This window comes from Phocoena sinus, chromosome 12, assembly GCF_008692025.1.
Source record: "Phocoena sinus isolate mPhoSin1 chromosome 12, mPhoSin1.pri, whole genome shotgun sequence".
NCBI lineage: Eukaryota > Metazoa > Chordata > Mammalia > Artiodactyla > Phocoenidae > Phocoena > Phocoena sinus.
Genome location: NC_045774.1, coordinates 31,739,762 through 31,764,573, shown reverse-complemented (window position 1 = coordinate 31,764,573; position 24,812 = coordinate 31,739,762). Strand labels below are relative to the sequence as shown.

Below are 24,812 nucleotides of genomic sequence, written 5' to 3'. Positions count from 1 at the left end.
TTAAAAAAACACAGTAAAGCAAGAAAAATGCCAAGTCTCAAAAGCCATTATCATCACCTAGGAATATGAGTTTGTCCAAATTTGAAAATAAAACCAATGTGCAATTTTTTTATGATTCCTGTCTTAAAGGGTTCTGACTTCTTCTCTGTTTAGAATTGTTTAAGATATGAGTAGAAGGAGGCTATGGAACTAATACTCAACATGGCCAATAACCCTTCTTTCTAATAGTTGGATTTGAAATGCAGCCCATGACTTTGTTCCTGCAAATTTACCTTTCTGATTAGGGTTACTACTAGAGTTGCACCCTGTAATATAATGAAGCAAGTGAAAATAGAGAAAGGTGGACTCAGAGCCCATTTGGCCTGACAGGAATCCAGTTCAGGATCATCCCAAAAAGGAGGGGTAGGGGGACCAACGGTTGGCTTTTTTCAGGAAATTCAGCAATGGTTTTTAATCCTTATGGAATAAACTGAACAGCTTCCAGAGGCTGCTTCTGTTTGGCCTTTCTCTAAAATAAATGAACATCATATTGGTTTCACGTACTTGCCAAGCACAAAAGCCACCCACATACCAAACAGTCCTTATAAAAAGATGCGAGGAAAACTACCAGGTCAATTTTCACTGAAATAGGCCCTGACAAATGTCACTTGTGGGATTTTTTAGATTGGCCCTGAGAAATGATATTTGTGGAAATAAAAGGCAGTATTCAGAAAACAGTTTTAACTGAATTTTAAATGTTTTCTTATATTTCAAAAATCATGGGGCCACCTGTGGATTATAGCTTTCAATCCCACTACTCCCAGAGAAACAGGTCATGCATCTGATTAAATTAGATATTCCATATGCATGCACAAGCATAGTAGCTCATCTATGAGCTGCTATCGCCATTTGCAAAATCTCATGAAAATCTAAAAATCTTTGCATGGCATGGAAAAATGACTGTGGCTTGAGATCAGGCACATTTCTTGCATTTGTTCAAAGCAATGTTATGTATTACACTTCAGAGCATTTTAGTAAGTTATGCAAAAATACATTTCCAACAGTTATCAAAGCTGCTGAAAGCAACCGAACAGATTAGTCAAATTACTGAGGATTGCAGCTCTCCACTGAATACACTGCCATGTACTACCCTAAAAGAAGGGGGGAAAAGAAACAAAAAACCGTTCTCGTGTGACACGGGGAATACAATACATTTTACATTCCTAATTGGGTGGCTAGGTTTTTTCCTCCTCCTCTTTTCTTTCTTACTTTCTTTCATTTATTCTTTCTTTTTAATCAAAACAAACCCATTAATTAGCATACTCTCAAATGGAAGATTTTAACTGGACCACATTCCTAATTGCATGGATTTTGGCACTCTCTCGCACCACCAAAAAAAAAAAAAAATTGTGGACACAGGGCCAAATGACTTAATGCCAGATCGACAAATATTTGTTCTGGTGAACGTGCATTAAGGATGGGATCATGTTACTTCAGACTCTAAACCCTGGAGATAACCCATTAGGAGAAAATAGGTTTACTTGTAGAACTTCAAGATTAATGAATAAAAAGTTTATTCATTTGATTACACAGAATTTTTTTTTTTCCCAGTTGTCACTTTGAGAACTTATAGTAGATATATTCCTACCTAAGCCACTTTAGAAGAACAAAGCTGGACTGGTAACATGCACTCCCAAGGTGAACTTCCCCCATGCATTTCGTGCACTGTGCTTGAAAGGTGCCAGCCAGCCTGTGCGTGACCCCCCGTTCACAGCAGCCTGGCAGCCATTAGGACAGAGTTGTTTTCTTAAATTATACAAACCTCCAACATTAAATTGCTATGTCTGACATAAATATTATCCCCTTCTACTCTCAAGGAATTTTTCTGTGAAATTAAATCACACACAGGGGGGAAAAAGGCAAATAAACATAAGTGTATCAACCAGCAAGCACCAGAAATGACTCAGAGTTGGATAGTCTAAGACATTAAAATAAAAGAGGAATAAAAATCTTAAGAACCTAAAGCCACAGCGAGCAAAACTCACAAATAAACCCTAAAGTGCTCCACCCCCCGCACAAATGATAATGGCAGGCAGCAGCTACCAGGTATGTAACTTTGGGGGGAAAATATCCACCTCCTCCAGCTGTGTTTCCTCCTCTTCGGTCTTCGCCTGGAAGTCACCCAGCAAGCAGCCAGAGAGAAGGGGAATATTAGTGGAAATGCTACCATCAGTGCAAAGAAGCTGTATTGAACTTAAATGGTGAACCAGCATTACCAACCTTTACTGTCTGGCCCTCAGAAGATGCAGACTATTAAGCCACTTTGGTCTTTCTTCACCTACAGTGTTGCACAAATGATGGAAATGGTCTTTTGCAAAGGTGGAATGGAGAATGGAAGCTTCACTCTTTCTCAGTCCCTAGATTATGCGCTGCTTTTTAATATGTTTTGACTCAGGAATGAAAACATGAGAGTGTAAAGATGGCATAATTCAATCTGTTCTAACTTGAAACATCTAAATCAACTAGTGGTGAGGGCAAAGTGTCATGATGTAAATTTTGGCTTTCACTTTCTATCAGGGACAGATGTTCACCCTATTATTTAGTTTTTTAACACAGATTTCTTTCCTTGGGGGGAAACTGGTTTATTTTGCTACTTTCATATAAAATGGTGGGTAGTTAAAAACACTCTTATATTTTATAGCCACTTTTCTTTCATAAAACTCTTTAAGCAAGAATACTTTTTCATAGTTGGACAGTTATCTAATGACCCAAAGATTTAATCTGTACATTTAAAACTAACATAAATACTGATGACTACTGACTCATGAAAGGGAATAGCATAAAAGAAAAATATTGGTTCGGATACCAAAGGAAAAGAGTTTAACCTTTACATGTTCATTTATAGCAGGATTATACATATTCTTTTTCTCCTTTACTGTAACAGACAGTGTCAAATCCGAGAGTTCAAAAGTGCTTTTATTTTTCTTAAACTATTCAAGCATTTTTGAGAGGTAAGTGGGGAACTCAGAGTATCTTTTGATCAGCAGGGAAAAATTAGACACAGCCACTCAACAATTTGCTAAGAATCATCTTCCAATTCCTTGGTCAGCACTTAATTCTCGAAAATGTCGATCTGGCATTCTTCAGGTAACCTTCAGGAATCGTGGATCCTCCCACTATGCCTAATTATCTTCACATTTTCCTTTAGATTTGCTCTAAATTTTGTGACTTATTTTACGTATTAATAGTAACCACAGGATATGGGACACTAAGTCCCCAGACCACATTTAGCAAAACAAATCAAAAAGTACTACACATGTAAGCACTGCTTAGTACTGCAGAGGTAGCCCTATATTGGGGCAAAAATCCTCGGATCAAACCAGACACCTAACTTTAAATAAAAGAACACTAAGTGGTCCAGTCCAACCTTAGTGCTACAGAGTCTAAATTTTCAAAATACTATGGTTCATTTTTCATACATATTTGTTAAAGAAAAGATAACAGAATAGTATCTTCCTTACAGAATACATGAGGGTGACTCTTATATAATATATGATTTTGAGTTAAAAAAAGAAAACAAACTATCTGAACTTCATCTGGGCTCCAAATGCTACAATAATAGGGAGACAAGGAGTTTCTGAGATTAGACCTATGCATGTCAGGAGTAAAGGTCACAGATGCATCCTCAAAAATGCAAGAACAAGCTTGGCTTTCTAACAGAGAAATAATAACACTAAGGAATTCTACTAATACATATCGATTACAGCTATGTCCAGTGCATCCTAAGTTCTATATCAAAATAAAGTTTCCATCCTAAAGGAACAGCATTAACATTTATCTGCAAAATGGACAGACCCAAAACAGATTATTAAGGGCAACATAGGTCCCCCTCTCCTTGTTTTTATGGCCTAGTATGGTTCAGGTATTTATAAAATAATCCTCCAACTTTGCTCTTAACTTAGAATGTGTGGACCTAGTCAATATCAGTGGAGGGGAAGTGTTTAATTACACTTCTCATGTACTAAAAGGATGTGTGTGAAAGCGTAGAGATCATACTATTTTGAGGTTAACCAGTGATGGAATTTTGCACATGTTTACACTCTACATTACGAAGGGTATAAGATGAAGTGGAGTGTTGTTGACCGCACAGATTTAAAGCTCATGTAGGAGAGCTGGCAACTGCTTCCTCTTCCTCCGTTTGGTCATTCAAGTCACAGTCATAAGAAACAGTCAAGGAAGCAGCTTTTGCCTCCAGATAGTAGAGGGATAGAGCCAGAGGAAGGGAAAAGGTGAGAGAAAAAGGCACTGACTGAGACGCAGAGAGAAGGAGTCCAAAAATGAGGATGAGGGAGGGAAGGAACAAAGGGGAGGTGATGGGAACACAGTGCTGGATGTCGGTGGGGAGGAAGGAGACCCAGGCCTTGGGGAGGCTGGGGAAGGCAAGGTACCCACCATCATCGAGCAGTGAGGGGAAGCGAGGTGGAAAGCGTCTGCAGAAACTGAAGAAGCGCCCAAACTCTGAACCCTTGTGCTCAGCCTCTTTTAGAGGCTTCTCGTGGGCGGGAGGACAGTCAGTCTCAGGAGGGGCTTCAAGAGGATCCAAGCCAGAATCACAAGCCCCCCGCTCTGATGTTTCGCCCGGGGAAGGGAGCTCTAAGCTGTCTAGTGTGATCTGATCGGCCTCCCCAAAGGGGTCTTCCTCCCAAATGTCTGAAAGCAAGTCCATTTCAGGGGCTGGCAATACGTGTGGGGAAAGAGATGAAGCACAGCGGATGAGTGGTGAAGGTGGGCATGTGGAAATAAGCTATTCTCAAAGCAAACCCATGGTTGAATGTGAAATTACACAGCGGATACATTCAAAGGAGAACCAAAAGCAAGAGAGAGAAAGAGGAGAGAAGAAGTGGGTTGTTAGTGAAAACGTTTACTCAGAAGGATTGTATTAACACAGTGTCATTAGAAACTGAATTAAATGATCCATTTATAAAACAGGAAAACTGGACTACTTTTATCACATACAACTTACAGGTGATAGGCTGATGTAATTATTAATTTTCAACCGGTTGCAAACGGATCCTATGCAACTCAAATAGCATTATTACTTTTGAACCTGGTCGCTGACAAACCCTGAACGCATTAGTGAAAAGGCCAGTCGTTTACCAAAAGCAGGCAGAATTTCCCTTGGAATTTAAAAGAACTTTTCTTTTGTATCACATTATCTAGGCAGAATGGAACACAGACTTTCCGAGATTCTCAGCTCTCCTATTTCTGATGTAAGTAGCCACTCCTGGGTGTCCTGGTAGCATAATCATAACCTATCCTGACAACTTTTCAGTTACTGATAGATATCTTGTTTGCTGTGATTCCTGTTATTCTAAACTAATTTTTAATCAAATCCTTTGTGGAATATAATATTCACAAATTTTTTAACAAAGGAATGAAGAGGACCTAATGGCACATGCTACCAGAAGCATCTGTCCTTGTAGCATAAGACAGGGCCCCCAGGGTGCCCGAGCCCTCCTCTCTGCTGGGGTTGGGGGCTGTCCGTGCAGAAAATCCTGAGACACTGGCAGTTACCTCATCTAGCAAGTTCTTTATAAATTCATGTTGCACATCTTTAAATTTTTCAAAGTTAAAATTTTGAAAACATTATAAATCCACAGGATGATTTCATTTCTTTTTCATGTTTACTTCCAATGTTACCCATTCAAAAGTTGCTTTGTGCAGAGATCTGAAGAACTCAAAGCCACTTCAAATCAACTTCTAAGTGACTATACTTGCTCAAGGTAATATAAAATAACCCTGGCAAGTTTGAAAACACAATATAGGTTACTTCTCTGTTCACTATGGTATACACACCAAAGAAGACTGAAAGCAACACACCATCTTCTCACTCAGTATTCAGAAAACAATTACTTAAAACTTTCTTCTTCATCAGTGGTAGATTATTAATGAAAAATCGTATTTTTCATAAAGACCACCTTTCTTCTTTTAAAAAATTCAAGTCAATACTACAATAAAATAATCAAGACATAGGCTACACATTAAAATTTACTTGAAACAAACCAAATATGAATTTCAAATCATCACAGTTTTTTATAATTGGGGGCTGAATTAAATAGGATAATTATAAGGATGGACAAGAGACCAATAAATTACTTGCTTGTATTAAGGTAATTTACGCTGAAACATTTTGCTTTGAACACCAACCAGAAGAAGGTTAGAGACTCAGTCCAAACCGGCAAGAGCATACACATATTTGAAAAGTGGGAAATTTTATCAACACAGAACATACAATGGCTGATTTTAAGTGAGTTCTGAAACAACAAATGCAATAGACAGCCTCTTGTCTAAATACACATTTAAAGCCACGTATTCAACTAATTAACCATACCTTTCCTTCAGTGAGTTGCACGTGTGGGGTTTTAGCTGGGCTTCTAATGTCCCTGCTGCCATCACCATCTTGTACCACAGCAGGGCTCACAGCTCCAGGGCCACGTGCTGAAACCTCCCCAGCAGGGCCAGGAAAATCCTTCGTAAGACTCCGGTCCACACCACCAATCAGAGCTAGTTGAGAATGATCATACAGATTGCTTTAGGACACTTAGCGATAAAATTTGATGAACGCCCTGCCTTCCCAGATAAACAGGCACCTCACAGACAATTAACAGAAATGGGAACACTGTTTGATCATGAAAATAATGTATCAAATAAACTCATGTTTAAACTTTTAATAAACTCTATAAGTATCCTGAATTGTAACCCAATAAATTAGACCAAGCTCTCAAGTCACAGATTTTTGAAGGATAAGACACTGATCATAGAATTGGCCAGTAGAAGGAGCTCTAAGACCAGATGAAACACCAGAGTCAGGGTACTATGTCAGAATTACAAGGTGAGCAGTATTTTAATTCTCTGGAGTCTCTTTAATCTTGCCTGAACTTATTTCTGAATCTACCTATTGCAACAAATAATTACCTAGTTATTAAAATGATTTGCTTCAATAAGTTTTAAGAATTCCTCCATAAAGGAACCTTTAATTAGAACACCAGTCGAAATTGCAACAAGACAGTAAGAGTAGATTTTAGAGAATCAACTTCTATGTTTATGTTAATATTTTTCATTTTTTCTAACCTCCCTCCTGAATGCCTCAACTTGACCTACAGTAAGTCTAATACATAAAACCCTCTGCCTTAGCAAATCTGGCCTTATGTGTTCCCTTCATCTATCCTACAGATGTGCAGGAACATATATCGTGTTGACATTTCTGTCATATGGCAGATCAATCCAAGACGGCTTCAAATCTCAACAAGGCAAAGTGAGTAGCAACCGGCAAAAGCCTCTATCCATCTGTAGTTTCTTCCCCAAAGAAACCATTGAGGTCATTTCACCAGCATAAAATGCGCTTTCCTGACACAGTGCGGCTTGCTCTGGCCCCATGCCCCTAGGGAAGCCCACTGTTTAACTTTAGGCTGCAAGCTCTTGGAGGGCAGAGACTGTGTGTGACCCACCATACTGAACTTGGGCAACACCTAGACCTCTAATCCATGTGTTACTAGAAGCCTCTTAATCCACACCCCTCACCTGCCCTGTCCAAAACTTCCTTCTTCTCAGTCTTGACTTTTTGCCAAATACACTCTCATGCTTGCACCCAGTTACTCAAGTCAGATACCTTGAAGTCTCTTCCTTTACCCCTCAACAACCAGCAAGTCCAATAGAGTCCTTGGATGTATTTCTAAATGTGGTCACTTGCTTCCATCTCTATTTTACCACAATGAGAAACTCTGACCTAGAAATGGCTTCAAATGTAATGATATCAAAATTTTAATGAATATCCAATTTAAAGTTACATAATGAAGTTGGCAAAATATTGACCCTGCATACTTTTGTTAAACACTTAACGATTTCAGTTTGCAGCTAATAATTTTTGTCAGGTCTTAAACCGTGTAGAACCCTGAGAAGTTTATAAGCCCAAGGCACAGAACCTATGGTACCAATGACTAATAGGTCTACTACCATTTGAGACAAAACCACCATGACTCTCACACCAGGATTATTCCTGACAAGTCGGCCTGAGCTTCCTCTCTCATCCTCTCTAATTGTTCTGGACATGGCATCAAGTGATTTTTGTTTTTTTTTTTAAAGATAGATAGCACTGTACACATATGTGCCTCTATAAGTGTGTACACATGTGTATGTATGTACAACACACACCCTTCAATGGTTTCCTAGAATAAAAACCACGTTCGGCACCAAGAGAATGTGACCTGCAAAGCCCCGTGTGACCTGCTCCCAGCCTACCTCTCCCTATCACTAGTCAGTTCTGACTGCACTTGCCTTCTTTCTGCTCCTAGAATGTATCAAGCTGTCCCTCAACTTTTGATCTTCAGACCTGCTACTCCTGCTACCTGGAATGCTTTATCTCCTGTTCTACTCACGGCTGCTTCCTTCTCATCCTTCAAGTCTCAACTGAAATGGTTCTTCCTCAGATATGCCTTCCTTCCCTGATGACCCAATCTGTAATGCCCGATTATACTTTCCACTTTCAGGAAATCATCAGTTCCCCTGCTCTCACATGCATCTGGGGTGTTCATGCTCTCAATGACTGATTTGCCTTCTTTCTGGCTTGAATAGCAATCTTGGAATCTCACTGTTCTAAAATAGCTATCCTAGATTAATTTTTATTTTGACATTTGATCTCTAGAAATCACATTGATTTTTACTTTCTACATAATCACTAAAAGACTTAACTTGTCAAATCTTAAAGTGAAGAATATTTATGTATTTAAATAGCCTGTTTAAAAACAGGAGAAAGAAAACATAACACATATCAACAACAACAACAAAAGGTATATGGATGGTGTGGTGGGGAAAATAGAGCTCAGTACCAGGTTACAGCCTAGCTTTGCTCTGGGGGAAAAAAAGAACATAAGCCCTATCCAAATAGTTCCCTGTCTGGTCATGTATTGGCATGAAAAGCCTCCTATTTCTCACAACAACACAATAATCCTTTTGAATGGCTGGCCCATCTGATGAATTACAGTGTCCAAAGCACAAAAGGAAAAATAATGGATTACTGTGCCATGTTTGTTGCTTTTACTTGTGAAAATCATTGTCTTCAGATACGGACCCACTATAACCCTCTGCGCTAACTGCGCATACAAGATGGTGGGCTTCCTTGAGCACAGTTTATATACCTCAAAGAAAAAGCAGTAGTTTACTGCTCTTTTTAAGCCCTAAGATTCGCAACATAAGAGTTATAAAAACCTCATAGCTTAAAACAAAGGCTAAAAAGGACAGTGTTCCAGAAAGAGGAATGATTTCTCTCAGGCATTAAATGACACTGATGACATTTATTCAGCACTTGTATAAATTCTCTGTGACAAGGGGCAAGACTTGTGAAATATTTACATAACCGGGCACATTTTTTGGATTTACTTGGAAAAAGTACTCAGTTGTTGATGAGCTAGAAGATACTCTGACAACTATCGTGCAGTACTAATTCACTAAATTTAAATCACTGCATTTGGGAACGTGGACATTTATTTGAACCACAATTTATGATTCTGCTGCACATTTTTTCCTGTGGTCTCATAAAACTATATGAAAGATTCTCCAGAAGCAAGATTCAATAACTATATCTACCAAAATGCCCACCAACAAAACTTGGGAAGTATCTGTGTGTCTGGCTGGATCTGTTTTCTAAGTTTATTCCAGGAAAAATAGATCAAGGCCAAGGAGTGTCAGTCCTTCACTACTGAGAGAAGAGTTTTACCTATTAGCATATCCAATCTGCTCAGTTCAGCTGATTATTTGAAACATAAGTTGTTCAAGTTCGTGTTTCAGAAAGGTATCAGTAATAACGATCAAAACCAGGTTTTTGCTGATAAACAGTAGTAAAATAGAAAATTTCCAATTTAGCATTACTATTTGTGTGTATGTTTTGAGATTCATCAGCCAAAAGATGTTGGAGAACTACTTCTGGTAGAAAGGTATCCATACCAATTCCTTGCTATTAGGTAGAAAGAAAAAAAAATTTTTTAAAGCATTCTAATATAAAATTAACCTCAGCTCTTTTATAGGAAACCTGCTATTAACCTAAAATTAGACAGGTAATAAGATATATATATAAAATGAAGGGAAGCAACATCAATTTATCTCCATGTGTAATTTATTTAAAAACTACACATATGTAGCTAAGTGAGAATTCTAATAGAACAAAGTTATACATGTCTCCCCTTGGATGTAAGAACAGGTGAACAGACTATATTTCCTTTTTGTTAAACACTGCATTTGAACTAATCCTTGGAAGCTGTGAATGGTTTCCCGTATGCTAGAATGTCTGTTAAGCTTTAGTAAGGGTTTTTAAATTCAAAAATGTGATGATGCAATGGATGTTTTACGTTCCTTTGAATAAAAGTTCTATATATGCCATCACACCAAAAACCCTTGGAATTACATGTTTGCCATTACTTAACAAGTTCAAGAAATTAGGTCACATAACATATATCACGATTAAGTCAGACCAGTAAAAACATCTGTCCAACATCTCATCAAAAAGAACTCAACTGATATTTGTGTGTATTTACAGTGCCAAGAAAATTTACGTTCAGAATGACAACTTCAAAACACTATAAAATTATTTTCTTATGAGTGTAAGTAATAGTATTTTATTTACTCAGGAAAAAAGAATGGCTCTCCCTCTAGGGTATTTCTGGGGATCTTATTAATAAGTAGATCAACATTTTCTGATCCCGCTGGGTTAGAGAAAGATTAATGGAATCCAGAATCCGAATAAATGTGTTTACCTCCATCTAGACTCCTGGAGACCCGCTTACTAGAAGTGCGTTCAAAGTGCGGTGCCGGCCTATCAATGAGGGTGCTGGCCTGGCGGGTCTGCGCTTGGGTACGGCCGCTGTAGCGGAATTTGGACCCCAAGGTCAGGAACTTGGCCTTTGGTGGCTGCTCTGGAGACACAAGCCTGTGGTGGAAAAAGGGAACAAGATTAGACTTTATGGATATTTTTTTAACTTTGAAACTATATATTTTAATATCTCATTTCATTAAGTATGATTATTTGGTCCAAAAAATGCTGCCTAAACTTTCTAATAAAAATCAACATTATTTATAAACCCTCCTATATACAGAGCTTTATGATAATGATAAGATGAATAAATCCTCATTCACATATTCATGAATAATGTTCTCCTCAACCAGAGCAAAAACGCAGCTGTTTTCAGTGTATATCAAAGGTTATTTATTTGTATTAACTTAAATCATTTATATAAACACATATGTCCGAATTCTTGCTCCAAGCCAGAAGTGCCAAGTAGCAGTCCATTACCATTAGTAATTCTTAATATTTATGTCTATTTCTCTGGGAAAGAACGTCTAACTCAGGAATCTGTCCCATCAAGTGATGCTGTCCCATGAAGAACACCGCACAGTGGATCTGTAGGGATGACGAACACCCTTTCTTGCCAGCACAATTGTCCTGCTTAAACCCCAGGTCCGTAAAGAATGAAGTACAACTCCTGATGGCAAGTACTTCCAGACTTATGTGAAAGCACGGTTTTAGTAAGTGAGCCAATCTTGTCTGGTATACAACTGAACTTATCTTGCCTTCACTGCCTGATGAAGAGCTGGCAAAACATCTTAAAAAAAGATAATCCCAGAGCTCTTAGAGAATGTATTAAATAAGAAGATTGCAGTTGACAATTCCAGAATATGGAGAACTCCACCAAAACTTTTCCTATCATCATCCAAAGAAGAGTGGTTTCTCAAAGAGTTCTTTACCGTTCCGAGTATTACTAGCATTTCTGCTCAACTTTTAGAAATCTTCTGCTTAACGAGCAATGAAAAGAGATTCAAGTCAAGGTAAAGCTACATGTAGTAATACAAGAGGTGCTCCCCCATCAGTTCAGGATTCTCCATCATATCAACCCAGGAAAACAACGTGTTAGAATGAGACTGATGTAAAAAGAATTAATACACTCTTGGCTTTAGTCTTGTCATAGAGGCTAGCAGAAGTGTTCCTTGAAAACTTCCATTTTCTGCCAATAGATTTTCAAAGGAGACAGAGATGATGTTGCTGAGAAAGCATAATCTGAGAACGTCAGTGCCTCAAACTGTACTTTGGAAAAAGCTCTATATTCTTAAATTAGAAAGCCGGAATACTAGACATTTAGACCAGAAATTAACTCTTGTCTGTGCTCTGTAATCTCTTTCTCTAACAGTGAATGAACCTGGGACGCTGAAAGATTAAACGTCTCGACACTCATAATGAGCACCAGGGGCAGGGTGAGAAATGTGGTCATTTACCATGCACTGTCTCCTGATGGGCTGAATATGGCGGGTTTCCCTACCTTGCAATCCAGCTAGCTATGGTCTAAGAATGCCGTGTAAGAAAGCAATGATGTATAGAAAAAAGGGTCATTGGCGAGCTTATCAGTGCAGTAATTAAGAAATACTCATTCTCCTTGAAAAACAAGTTGGCTAAATCACATTTATTTTATCATCCATTCACGAAGCATGCCCTGTGTACTGGGAGATCAACAAGTGGACAAAAAGAGACATTTCTAAAAAATATCTCAAAGGAGAAACATGCCATCGTGACCCAAAAGGAAATACTCCTCCTCCACAAAATTTTAAAAACTAAACAAAAGACAACAAGTGCTGGCAAGAATGTGGAGAAACTGAGACCCCTGCATACTATTGGTGGGAATACAAAATGGTACAGAAGCTATGTGAGACAGTAAGGAGGCTCCTCAAAAAATTAAAAATAGAACCACCACATGAGCCGTCAGTCCCACATCTGGGTATTTTTCCAAAAGATCTGAAATCAGGATCTCAAAGAGATATTAGCATTCCCATGTTCATTATACCACGAGTCACAATAACTAAGATACGGAAACAACCTCACCATCCATCTACACATGAATGGATAAAGGAAATACAGGATATACATACAGTGGAATACTATTCAGCCATTTTAATAGAAGGATATTCTGCAGTATGTAACAGAATGGACCTGTTACATTCTGGAATGTAACATCCTTGAGATGGAATGGCCCATCTCAAGGAGGGACCTTGAGAACATTACGCTAAGTGAAACAAGCCAGACACAGAAAGCCAAGTACTACATAATTCTACCTATATGATGTATCCAAAAGAGTCAAAATTCACAGAATCAAAGACTGGAATGGTGGTTACCAGGGGCTGGAGGGAGGGTACGATGGGGAGTTGTTAATCACCCGGCAAAAAATTTCAATTAAATAAGATAAATAAGCTCTAGAAAGCTGCTATGCAACACTGTACCTACAGTCAATAATAATATATTATACATTTAAAATTTGTTAAGTGATCTTGCCACAATAAAATAATTTAAAAAGAAAAAAAAAAGACTAGAGGCAAACAGGAGAGTGAGACTGGGTTATCAGCTACCCTTCTGCAGGTTCACTTCAGTTGACTGTATCTCAACCAAAGGCCACATCTTCCCAGAATGAGCAGCTCCATATGAGGATTTTCTCTTACTTCCAGTTTACAAAAAATATAAATCCAAGAAATACAAGGAAAATATTTTAAAGGCAGATTTAAGTCATAATGCAAAAGAGGGAAAATCGTTAACTAGAGGATTTTTATTCTGTTTATGTCAAACTGAGATAAAGTGCTTTCTTGCCCAACTGGCACTGGTGACCACATACACACAGTATCAGATTACAGATTAATTTTCTGAGCACAAAGAAATCCTTAAGCAATTAAGCTACAATTAAACAGAAACTAGTACCAAAACAAAAAAGTGTTGACCACAAACATTTATGAGTTCTCTCTAAAAGAATCTTTTTGGTGATTTAAGTCAATGGTAATATGACTCCTCTGCAATGAGTATATTAGAGCAGTTTTGAAAATAAATAGCACACTATGCCACAAAACTAAGAATAATGATGATAAACATTATTTCATACCAGAAATGGTTCTAAGTTTGTTTCACGTGAGCTATATCATTTAGTTTTCAAAACAACCCTGTAATATAGGCACTATTATCATTACCACCATCACACAAATGATGAAAGGGAGAGACTCACAAAGGTTGAGTAACTTACCTACAATCACACATCTAGTATGTGGAGGGGCAGCATTAGACCTTAAGAGTGCAAAGCAAAAACTTTAAAGATGAAGGGTCTAGATATCACAGCTATCTAGACTGCAGTAATAGAAAACTGAGGAAACAGAGAAAAGGAAGATCAGCAAACCACACTTTGCTAAGAAAAGCAATGTTAATGAGTATGCCCCTGAATAAAAGTATGAAAGCAGACAGGACAAAAGCTATAGGAGGCTAAAAGGTCTAAGGAGATCTTCTGGGGTGTTTTGGCTTTTCAGAGAGCAAGACATGGACATGTTTATTGGCCAAAGAGCTCATCGAAGCCACCCACTGGGGGCACATGATTTACAAAGCACAATCCTACGTGAGGCATGAAACAAGGGATCAAGGTAGAGGAATAAAAGTTCTATATATGCTCTTTCTTGAAACAGGAGAGGTAGAAAAGAATGAATGAAGGGAGAGGGAAACGATGCTAAATTACAGACAAAAAGAGAAAAGGAGAAGATGCATGAAACCAAGAATGCTCATGACCCACAGCATCTACTATCAGAACACCTTCCAATGAAGGGCATCTGAGCAGAGGGGCCAGGGTGCCCTGGGGCTCAAGAAGACCAGGAATATTTGTGATGGTGGCACTAAGATCCAGCTGACATGGGAAATGATCTCTCTACAACTGCACCAACCCAAAGCGCTGTGTGAGTGTGTCTGCCTGGATAGTTAGGCTATTGAAAGCAACACGTGGTAGCACAGGTATAGAAATGGTGAGGTCGGGACACAGGACTCATCCAGGACCGGGAGAGTGGAGGCTGATGTGCAAAAAGGGACAGGGACTTAGCAGGGAGAACACTCCTAACAAAGTAGCAAGGGGACAGAGCACAGGGTTCAGGGTTGGTCTGGCTGGGAAAGAAGTAAGACAGGAGGGAGCGGATAAGAGCAACTAAGTGAAGCCTAAGGTGAGTGACAGTGAAAGAGCGGCAGCCGGGGTGGGAGGGTATGGTGGTGAAGGGCAACTGGAGTGAGGGACCACTGCAGAGGCAGAGCAGTTCTGAGCCAGGACTAGCATGGCACGGTGACAGAAACAGATACACCAAGAGGGAGAGCAAAGAACCATAAAGCAGTTCTAGCTGCGTCTGCCACGCTATCCACTGCCCCCTCCTAGGATCTAGAGGGTACCCAGATCTGTTTTCATGAATCCCAAGCTGTTTTCTCAAAATTACCTGTAGAAAGTATGATGTTCCACGCACACTTTCCATAACCTTTTCGCTGCCCGATGGTTTGGCAGTTTAAAGCCAATGGTGCTCTCAAACTGTTCCAGCTAGAATAAATCCATAAAACAAATCAGCATATTTCTCAAGAGCTGATTAGAAGCTACTGAAAAACATGGATTCAGATATTTCACTAAAAAGTAATTGTTCTTCTTGAAAAAGGGCAAATATCAACTACTGACATAAATTAGCTATCGCTCAATGTCCACTAAAATTCATTTTACCACCTTCCTATCAATCTTGACCACTTAGCTGATGCAAAGATAAAAGAAAAATGAGCCCCCCCCGCCAGATGTGGCAGGCACTGACTACTTTTCCTTTTCTGTGAAATTGTGGCTGTTGCTTGTTTTGTTTTATCAACAGGAATACATATATGCAAGTTTATCATCAAAAACCCTCTTTTTTTTTTTTTACCATGGAGGAATAAATAATAGTTCATTTTCTTAACATTCAATGGAAAAGAATTCTGATAGTTCGTGGCCATAAAGGAGAACACTGACAAAGCCCGATTAGATATGCCAAGGGCTACAGGACTCTGCTTACCTCTGCTGGCCTAACTTTTATGTAGAAGTTACTGCGCTTATAGGAGATTTTCAGGATTTTCGGCCAAGCAAAACGATTGATTCTCAGTCTGTCTTTGTAGATGAGAAGCCCATTAGCACACACGCCCAGCTTGATGTCCACGCCTTCTGAGTCCTGCCAACCATAAGCCATTTGACCATGGTTAGAGCTGTGAAAGTTATATAGGTAGGGAAGTCAATGATGCCCCTCAAACCATGATCAGGAATGCCAATTTAACAGGTCTGTATTTCAACTGCAGTGATCGTACACAAGTTAATAGAAACAGTAGGACATACAACACATCTTAAACCTAGATATTCCTCTTGAGGGGTCAGATTTGAGATATGGCAACATGACTACAGGACACAACGTTCTTCAAAAGGCCTAACTCATACGTCCTCGAGCTCGGCTGTAAGAGCTAAAAGGGAGGAAAGGAAATAGACCTCAATTTAGACATCCTGAAGATACGGGAGATAAAACATGTTTCCTAGAGGCTATTCCAGCCCCTGGGGATAGTATGTCGGCTTACCCTAAGGTGCAGTCAGCCATTTTACTGTAGGCAAATTTATCTCAGAGGATTATGCTAGCTAACAGCTGTTAAGTAACATCTATATTCTGGAGAACACCAACTCCTCATAGAAAATTTCTCTTCTAGGCTGACGGTGTTGAAATCTTTGAATTCTTCCAAGCAGTTTTTCAATAACACTAACTGCTGACATCCCGTTCTCATTACAACATTCCTTTGGCTGGCATAGCTCAAATAGACTACGGACTATTCTTGAACTTATTGTTTTCTTTCCTTGGTGTTTTAATTTGGAAAAGATGACAATCTAGAATAATTGCCAGCCTGAAAGATTTTTTATTTTAATCAAATACATTTACAGACAAAAGTAAAAATCTGCCTCCTCACATTTCAAGTAGTGCTTGAAGATCTAATATGTACAATATTCAAATATCTTTAAGAGAAGAACTAGATCTCATTCAAGATACGGAAAATTGAAGATTATTATTCAGAGATATTCACACATTTTTAGAAATTAACATGGAACAAATTCTCACAAAATATGCTAAAACAAACCCCACATAGTCTAGGTTCGAGTCAATAAAACTAAAACATTTCAACTGCCTTGTTACTGAGAACAATTTAACGCAATTTATTTCAGTTTTTTAAAAATAGAAATACAGTACCAGGTAACTGATGCCAATGGCATTCACTGCTGTGATATGTGAACAACTCATATATACAAATAAAATTACATTAGACTGGGGCTTCCCTGGTGGCGCAGTGGTTGAGAGTCCGCCTGCCGATGCAGGGGACATGGGTTTATGCCCCGGTCCGGGAAGATCCCACATGCCGTGGAGCGGCTGGGCCCGTGAGCCATGGCCGCTGAGCCTGCGCGTCCGGAGCCTGTGCTCCGCAACAGGAGAGGCCACGGCAGTGAGAGGCCCGCGTACCGCAAAAAAAAAAAAATTACATTAGACCATCTGAGCAGGTTTTAAAATCTCATCTACAAAGGTGCTTTATTCACCCATATCCTGATAGCCACAGTTCTCTCTAGGAACAGAGTAAAAAGTCAGAGTGAACCAGGCACAGGTGCCTAAGCAATTTGGCACCAGACACAAATGACGTGTTTGCCCAAAATATCACTGGCCAGGGACACAGGGAGCAGGCCGGAAGATTACCAAGACAGCATGTTCTCAGCACAAATAAGGAGGCAACCCTCATTTGAAACATTAAACAAAGCTATCTCTAGTGTGAGGCAATCTTTCAACAGGACATTGAAGCTATTTTATCTGACTGAAAAATAAACACAATCTGGATCCAAGTAAATCAGCTGAGGTTCGATTGTTCCACATATTGTTTTACAATTATCAGTATTTGTGTGAATAGAAATTACAGATAAAGGGAAAGAAGTTAAAGGGAATAAAAGCATGCCTTAGTTCTCCATATTTGACTTCTGCCATTCAGCAACAAAGTCAGAAAAATAAACTAATAAAAAAGGAGCATCTTGGGCTTCCCTGGTGGCGCAGTGGTTGAGAGTCCGCCTGCTGATGCAGGGGACACGGGTTTGTGCCCCGGTCTGGGAGGATCCCACGTGCCGTGGAGCGGCTGGGCCCGTGAGCCATGGCCGCTGAGCCTGTGCTCCGCAACGGGAGAGGCCACAGCAGTGAGAGGCCCGTGTACCGCCAAAAAAAAAAAAAAAGGGAGGGGGGCATCTTCTCCACCTTGCTCACTGCCTTAGGAAGCTACCCCATATGGACATCAACAGGATCCTGCTCCCACTGACTTCAGCCAATGGAAAGTTCTTGAAGAAGATCAGAGACAGGGAGGAGGGCAAGGAGGTCAGGGTTTTTAATACCCAGACTCCTTCCTTGTGTGGTCGCATCACGGTGGCTATATCCTGGACAATCGCAGCTCCTCTCAAGACAGCCCTCTCCACACAGATCCCTCCCCTGGATTCTGGCAACTACTCTTTGCCTCACCCCCCGCCCCCCAACCCAGAGGGGTTAGGAGAGCTGCTGTCACCAGCTCATGGGCATCATTCTACTCTTGTGGTTTCCTTCTATCTTTGTCAAGAGCCCTTTTATTCAACACCCTCACCTTGTCCTAACATAAGTGTGCCATTAAGGACTCTTCTGACGATAAAATATTAATTAAAAAATAATTTTTAAATATGATCTCAAGGTAATGAAAAATGTATACAGGCACAAAACTTTTAAATACATGAAAAGTTCTCTTACATTGCTACAGATTTTTTTCCCATGAGCTGCAAATATCTTGTGCATCAGATATTATCTAAGTCCACCAGATGATAAGTTGAATGAATGTGTGTTATTCTGATTTTTTTAAGTGATCTACTCCTAACCACACAGCAAGAACTGAAATTACACTTATAACAAAACCAGCAACTTTTTTACTTTTCTAACATACAACTTCAAAAACAAGAATCCCGAAACCTTCCAGGACTGTCATCTAAGGACTGCTTTCTCACTAATGATCAACGAAAGCAGCAGATGTAAGATTCACGTATGGCAAGAATAACAGGGTTTAGAGGAGAGGTGGGCTCTGGGCGTCTTTCTGATACCAAATCTGCTCTGTCCTCCCTCCCTTATTTCTGTTTGCCTGCTGACCCAGCCTGTCCCCATCATACAGAGAAATGAGCTACAAGACACTCAAGTGTGGAGATCTGTTTTACCTCCTAGTAGGATTTATCAGCAGACATCACAGAGATGGGACTACTTTACACTATGTGGCTTGAGGCAACAAGCCAGATAGTGTAACAAGCCATATGCATTGTTTTATGTAGTTTTTGTAAAAACAAAAACATCCGACCCTTAAATGAGATAGTGTAAGTGAAAGTACTTTTAAAAATTAAGGGTATACAGCACGTAGCAGTTAAAAATGTTGCTGCCAAAGACTATTTACTAACATGGAGAAGTGTTTATAAGAGCAAGTTAAAAAAAAAAATTTATGAAATAATACTCATGGTATAATCTCATTTTTAAAATGTGAGTTCAACTGCTCAGAGATTTTTTTTTTAAATAAAACAAGAAAATACTAACAGTGCTTGTTTCTGCATAAAGACATTTCAGTCTTTTTATATTTTTCTGTTCACCTCTATTTTCTAGGATGAAGATGTATTACTTTTGTAATAAGGAAAAATATTTAAAGAATAAAGGAAGGCACAGAGGCAAAAGGGGTGCTTTGCAAATATGAAGTACTATTAACACAAAAGCAAGAATTAGTAATCTGAGGCCAAGGGAAGGAAGATACCTTTGGGTGATAGGCCTTCCTAGGGATTTCTCACCAAGGGACTGACGGGTCCTTTAAAAGCAGGCAACAATAGGTTCCCTCTGCATGTTGAGCCGACTCTGGACATATTTTTCAAAACCAAGTGCATCTTTCATCTTGTCTCTTGTACTCCCAACCTACTGCTCCCGCCCCGACTCTCCCTACTACCTGATCACCCAAACTAGGATCATGAAGTAGGTGATGTTTGTTACCCGGCATCTTCCTCACCAAACCCTGCCTCTCCTATCAGCCACCTCCATGATTCCATTCTTTTCCCACTGCTCACATGGGACAGAAGGTCTAATTGCCTGGAGCCTGGGCCAGCATAGTTTATCTTATAAGAAGTACAACAGACCTGTAGGGAAAAGCCCAACTCTAGGGCCCCTTCACCGGCAGTTTTTCGAAAAGTGGTCATATCCATGCTGCCTTGCCCTTTCATGGTGGCTAAGAGCTGCTCTCCTCTCCCAGGACACAGGTGGGAGACGGGGCTGGGACAGAGGCAGCACTTGCAAGAGCAAAAGCTGGGACAGGATAAAGTTAGGACGAGGGGTAAAGAAGGCTGATAAGGTGAGTCTTACCATAAGTATATATGAAAGGGTATCAACTTAAAAGACTGGGAAAAGAAGAAAGAATAAGAGGGAGAATCAATGATCCCTCCCCACAACCATAAACCCCCCAATTAGAAACCCCAAAGAAATAGAGTCCCTTGGGTGAGGGTGAGGATCCTTTTCTGAAAGTGAACTAGGCTAGTCTACAACTGGAGCCCTCTCAAAACTTCAGTCAACAGACTGGAAAGAGGCCCCCTCTCCATTCCACGCACGGTACCTTGGCATGATGCAGGTCGACTCCATACATGGAAAGCCTCTTGGCATTTTCTAAGAACTGAGAATCAGCTTGTGCTGGAGATAAACCCCTAAGAATCAAAAGAAACAATATTATCTTACTGGTGGGATGCAAAGCAAATGTAACCAAACTAGAGAAAGGGGTGCATGAGCTTGGAGAGTTTGGGGTGGAGGGAGTAGCCCAGCTAAATGTGCAGACAAGGAGGAATCAGGGAAGAAGGCTCAACTCTCAACCTCCAGCATTTTTCTCTTAAGATCCTCCGATATGAACCTACTCACTGCAAGGATGTGTCCCTCCACACTTACCCTTTTTATCTTAGAAAGTTGCTTTCACTTTTTTCCACTACGGAAAAAGCCCCAGCAATAGTGGGTACAACATAAATTCATTTTAAAAATAAAAGAATTAAAAAAATAGAAAGTCATTTCATCTTTCTGAAATAGACAAATTCTCTCCTTAATTTTATTTCATTACGACTGACGATACTAAAGATGAGAAGTACTTGTGCTAGATGTTACACCTGACATGTCCCAACTGAACAAATTTAAGCTCCAAGAAAGCAGGGCCCCGTTAATTTTCATATTCCCCATGGCATTCCCCACGGCATCTACTGAACAGACTTGGCATGAAGTTAATAAGAAAATATTTAAAGTCAAATACTGCATTTTTTTTTAAAGAAAAGTCAGTGAAGGCAGTCTGTTTAAAAACCTCTAATCTCTGAAAGTTCCTTTCAAATCATTTCAGTAAAAATTTTTGAAAACTTCAATTCTGCCATATGGGACAAGTTAGAATTTCGTAGCTGGGAGTTTTAGAAACTCATGCTTAAGACAACCATTTGTTTTCACAGATATAAAAGTTCTCAAAGTGTAACATGGTATTTAAGTAATTAATAACCCTCAGTTAAACCAAAAGTCATCTTCTGTGGATACAGAAACCACCTGTAGATTTACTACCCTTAACGCCCATTACCACTCACATTTCTGACTCAAATCCTGATGCCTCATTATCTCCCTGGCTTTCTTATCAAATATGGTAATGAAAAGGGAGAAGAAATGTATAATCAATGCCAAACAAGTATGTGGGTATGTTTGTTTCAGGTGTGTGTATGTGTATGTGTGTGCACGTGTGTGTATGAAGGGAGAGGACTGGAAGTAGGGCACAGGAGATATCATAGGGAAAAGTATATTTTTTTTTTTGTGGTACGCGGGCCTCTCACTGTTGCGGCCTCTCCCGTTGCGGAGCACAGGCTCCGGACGCGCAGGCTCAGTGGCCATGGCTCACGGGCCCAGCCGCTCCGCCGCGTGTGGGATCTTCCCGGACCGGGACACGAACCTGTGTCCCCTGCATCGGCAGGCGGACTCTCAACCACTGCGCCACCAGGGAAGCCCAGTAAATTTTTTTAATAAATGAAAACATTTAGTCTTATGAGCACAGTTCCTCATATTACAGTCAAAAAGACAATGGAAGGCTGTCTCAATGACTCCAAGTTATCCTGACTAGCACTAGGTGAAGCTCCACAAGGGCAAACTGAATAATCCCATCAACTATGCTCAAATGTCCAGCAAATGCTATAAGGGAAGCCATTTAAACCCACCACGGTCACTCTCTCCAGTAAGCAAGTCTACAGACCTGTGGGTCTTATGCAGCTCTGCCACTTTCTCTTCCAGTTCCTTCGTCTGTGTAGGGGCAAACTGGAAGTCACTGAGGTCATGACTGCCATGCTCTTCTGGGTCATAGTCCCCCAGTTCAGCCTGCAGTGTGTACGATCCCAGGAGGGCATGTGTCACAAAAGAGCAGGGCAGGCGGCCTGAGGCAATGTCCTCCCGGAGCTGAAGGCACAAGAAGTATCTGTGAGGAACAGGGGACAAAAGGGTGGGAGAACAGTTAGTTAAGATTGTAGCACTCATAAATATGATTCTGATGTTTCTCTGAAACAAATATAAAATATATAATATAGGCACTCTTCAAATGCAGAACAAAAGAAGTGTTTTGTAATAAGAAGCCCACCTTCCTCCATGGACTCCTAAACTTGTGACTTATTTACAAAAAATGCATCTAGAGGGCAAAGTAATAGGGTGGAAATTCTGAACTGCTATTCAGGCAACAGTGTATTTTTTACTATTACAAAAAAAGAGTTTTGTGACTGCAGGTGAAATTCTAATCACTTAGTCTCCTTGGCTTTAAAACTGTAATCAAGATTAGCATGCTCTTCAAAAGTTATAAAGACTAATAAAATTTAAGAAATAGCTACAGTTCTTCATTCAGGATTTACATGAAAAGCTAAGGTCACCCACCCTTTATCCTCTCTATGCTTTTCATACTAATTTCTTTTCCTGAGACCCTTTAACAACAATCCTAAGTCAGTCTCTACTTGGAAGCCCTTACTTGCCCATTTATCCCATCTAAAGAGGCAGCTAATTCAGTTTACAGTAGAAAAATCATGGGCTTCAGAGCCTGGCAGAGCTGACCATGTGACCTTGAGTAAGCTAATTTACTTGCCTAAGTCTAACTTCCCACCTGTAAAATGTGAAGAACTCTATTTCCCTTTAAAGATGAGGATAAAAAATTAGATAACATAAATAAAAGACATTGCATGGTACCTGGCAATCGATAACTAGTGGCCATAATCATAATAATGTTATTATTAGTTATAATAACAATCATTCAGTGTTCCAAGTGGATTATTACACAGTTATAAAAGATTCTGGCTTTTATTAAATAACGTGCAAAACCACGTTACTTATATTTTACGAGGGTTGGGGGGGTCCCCCATCAACTCCTTTTGTTAACATTTGAAAACCTAATTTCTAGTCGTGAATTGAACCACTTGCTAAGGTTACCACTGACTCCTCCAAAGAAAATGGCAGCACCCTCCCTCATTCTTGAAGAGACCGCCATTCCTATTAGCTGGTGGCTTCTTCCTGTGGATGCTTTTGCCTGGCGGGGTTGTCATGGCTCCGCCCTCCTTTTGCCTCTACCTCCACCATGTTCAAAGGGGCACGCTGCCTGTGGTCCAGGGCTCTTGCTGTTGCATCAGAGAGCATGTCCCAGAACATGGCATCAGCCATCCCCCAGTTACACCTGTATTACCACCCAAATCTCCTGTCAGGCAGGGCAGGGATTCTGTTTATCATCATCATAAGCCCACAATTATTAGCAAAGTACTTGCCACATGACGAATGCTCCAGAATTTTCTAAGAATGAAACTCATCTCACTATCACTACAGTCTGAGTATTTTTAAGCACTGCAGTAGCTCTCTTTCCAAGGAGAATTATGTGTTTCCTTGACCCCTAGAACAACATGAGCATCACTGCTTTATTTTAGCAAACTAAATTTTAAACTACGATTCCACGTTATCCTCAAATTCTCTAGGTCTAATCAAGAATATCACTAGTTCTCCACATTTTACAGCACTGTTAAGACCTAAACATAAAGATTCCACCTATTACTAAAATCTTCTTGCTCCTCCTCATATTAGTATATCTACTTTTCACACTGATCCCTTCTTCTGTTTTAAAGCCTATGGCTACGGCCCGAAAACTTCAAACAAAAGCCGCAACAGCCTCCTGAGTTTCCCAAGTCCGTCTCCTTCCTACGACAGGACAGATCATTCTTCAGACATAATTCTGAACTGTGTTCTTGCCCTCCTCAAACGCCTATCCCACCTTCTACATGTTCACTCAAGTCATAGTGAAGATTTCAGTCGTAATATTTAGGCTGCAAAGCTACAGGCTGGTCTCAGGCTTTTAGTTAGCTCACTAGACTACTATTTCATTCTTCTCCAAACACGCAGGGAGACTGTTCAAGGTCCCTCTAAAAAGAAAACCAAAGCACTTTACCGATGCTATAAAGTTGCAATCACCAAAGGATTATCATCCCCAAACGAATCACTGCAAGGAGGAATGTATGTACAAAGAGGGCGCTGGGAATTTAAGGGAAAAAAATGTCATGAAGAACCTAGGGGTAAGACAGGAATAAAGACGCAGACCTACTGGAGAACGGACTTGAGGATATGGGGAGGGGGAAGGGTGAGTTTTGACAGGGCGAGAGAGAGTCATGGACATATACACACTAACAAACGTAGTAAGGTAGATAGCTAGGGGGAAGCAGCCGCAAGGCACAGGGATATTATCTCAGTGCTTTGTGACAGCCTGGAGGGGTGGGATAGGGAGAGTGGGAGGGAGGGAGACGCAAGAGGGAAGACATATGGGAACATATGTATATGTATAGCTGATTCACTTTGTTATAAAGCAGAAACTAACACGCCATTGTAAA

General features: G+C 40.0%; 1 protein-coding gene across 35 annotated transcripts in view; it reads right to left on the bottom strand.

Annotated features, from left to right (window-relative positions):
• EPB41L2 (erythrocyte membrane protein band 4.1 like 2) overlaps positions 1–24,812 on the bottom strand; it is a 214,590-nt gene that overhangs the window by 36,362 nt on the left and 153,416 nt on the right. For 19 of the 35 annotated variants that reach the window (XM_032650773.1, XM_032650764.1, XM_032650770.1 and 16 more), the window contains 8 exons: positions 22,166–22,384; positions 20,522–20,609; positions 15,886–16,038; positions 15,295–15,392; positions 10,785–10,957; positions 6,371–6,543; positions 2,115–2,150; positions 1,802–1,864 (listed from right to left, as the gene is read on the bottom strand). In XM_032650773.1, the coding sequence (XP_032506664.1) occupies positions 1,802–1,864; positions 2,115–2,150; positions 6,371–6,543; positions 10,785–10,957; positions 15,295–15,392; positions 15,886–16,038; positions 20,522–20,609; positions 22,166–22,384 (1,003 nt within the window). The remainder of the gene's footprint in view (positions 1–1,801; positions 1,865–2,114; positions 2,151–6,370; positions 6,544–10,784; positions 10,958–15,294; positions 15,393–15,885; positions 16,039–20,521; positions 20,610–22,165; positions 22,385–24,812) is intronic. The other 16 variants (XR_004352470.1, XM_032650789.1, XM_032650783.1 and 13 more) reach the window with 2 other exon arrangements.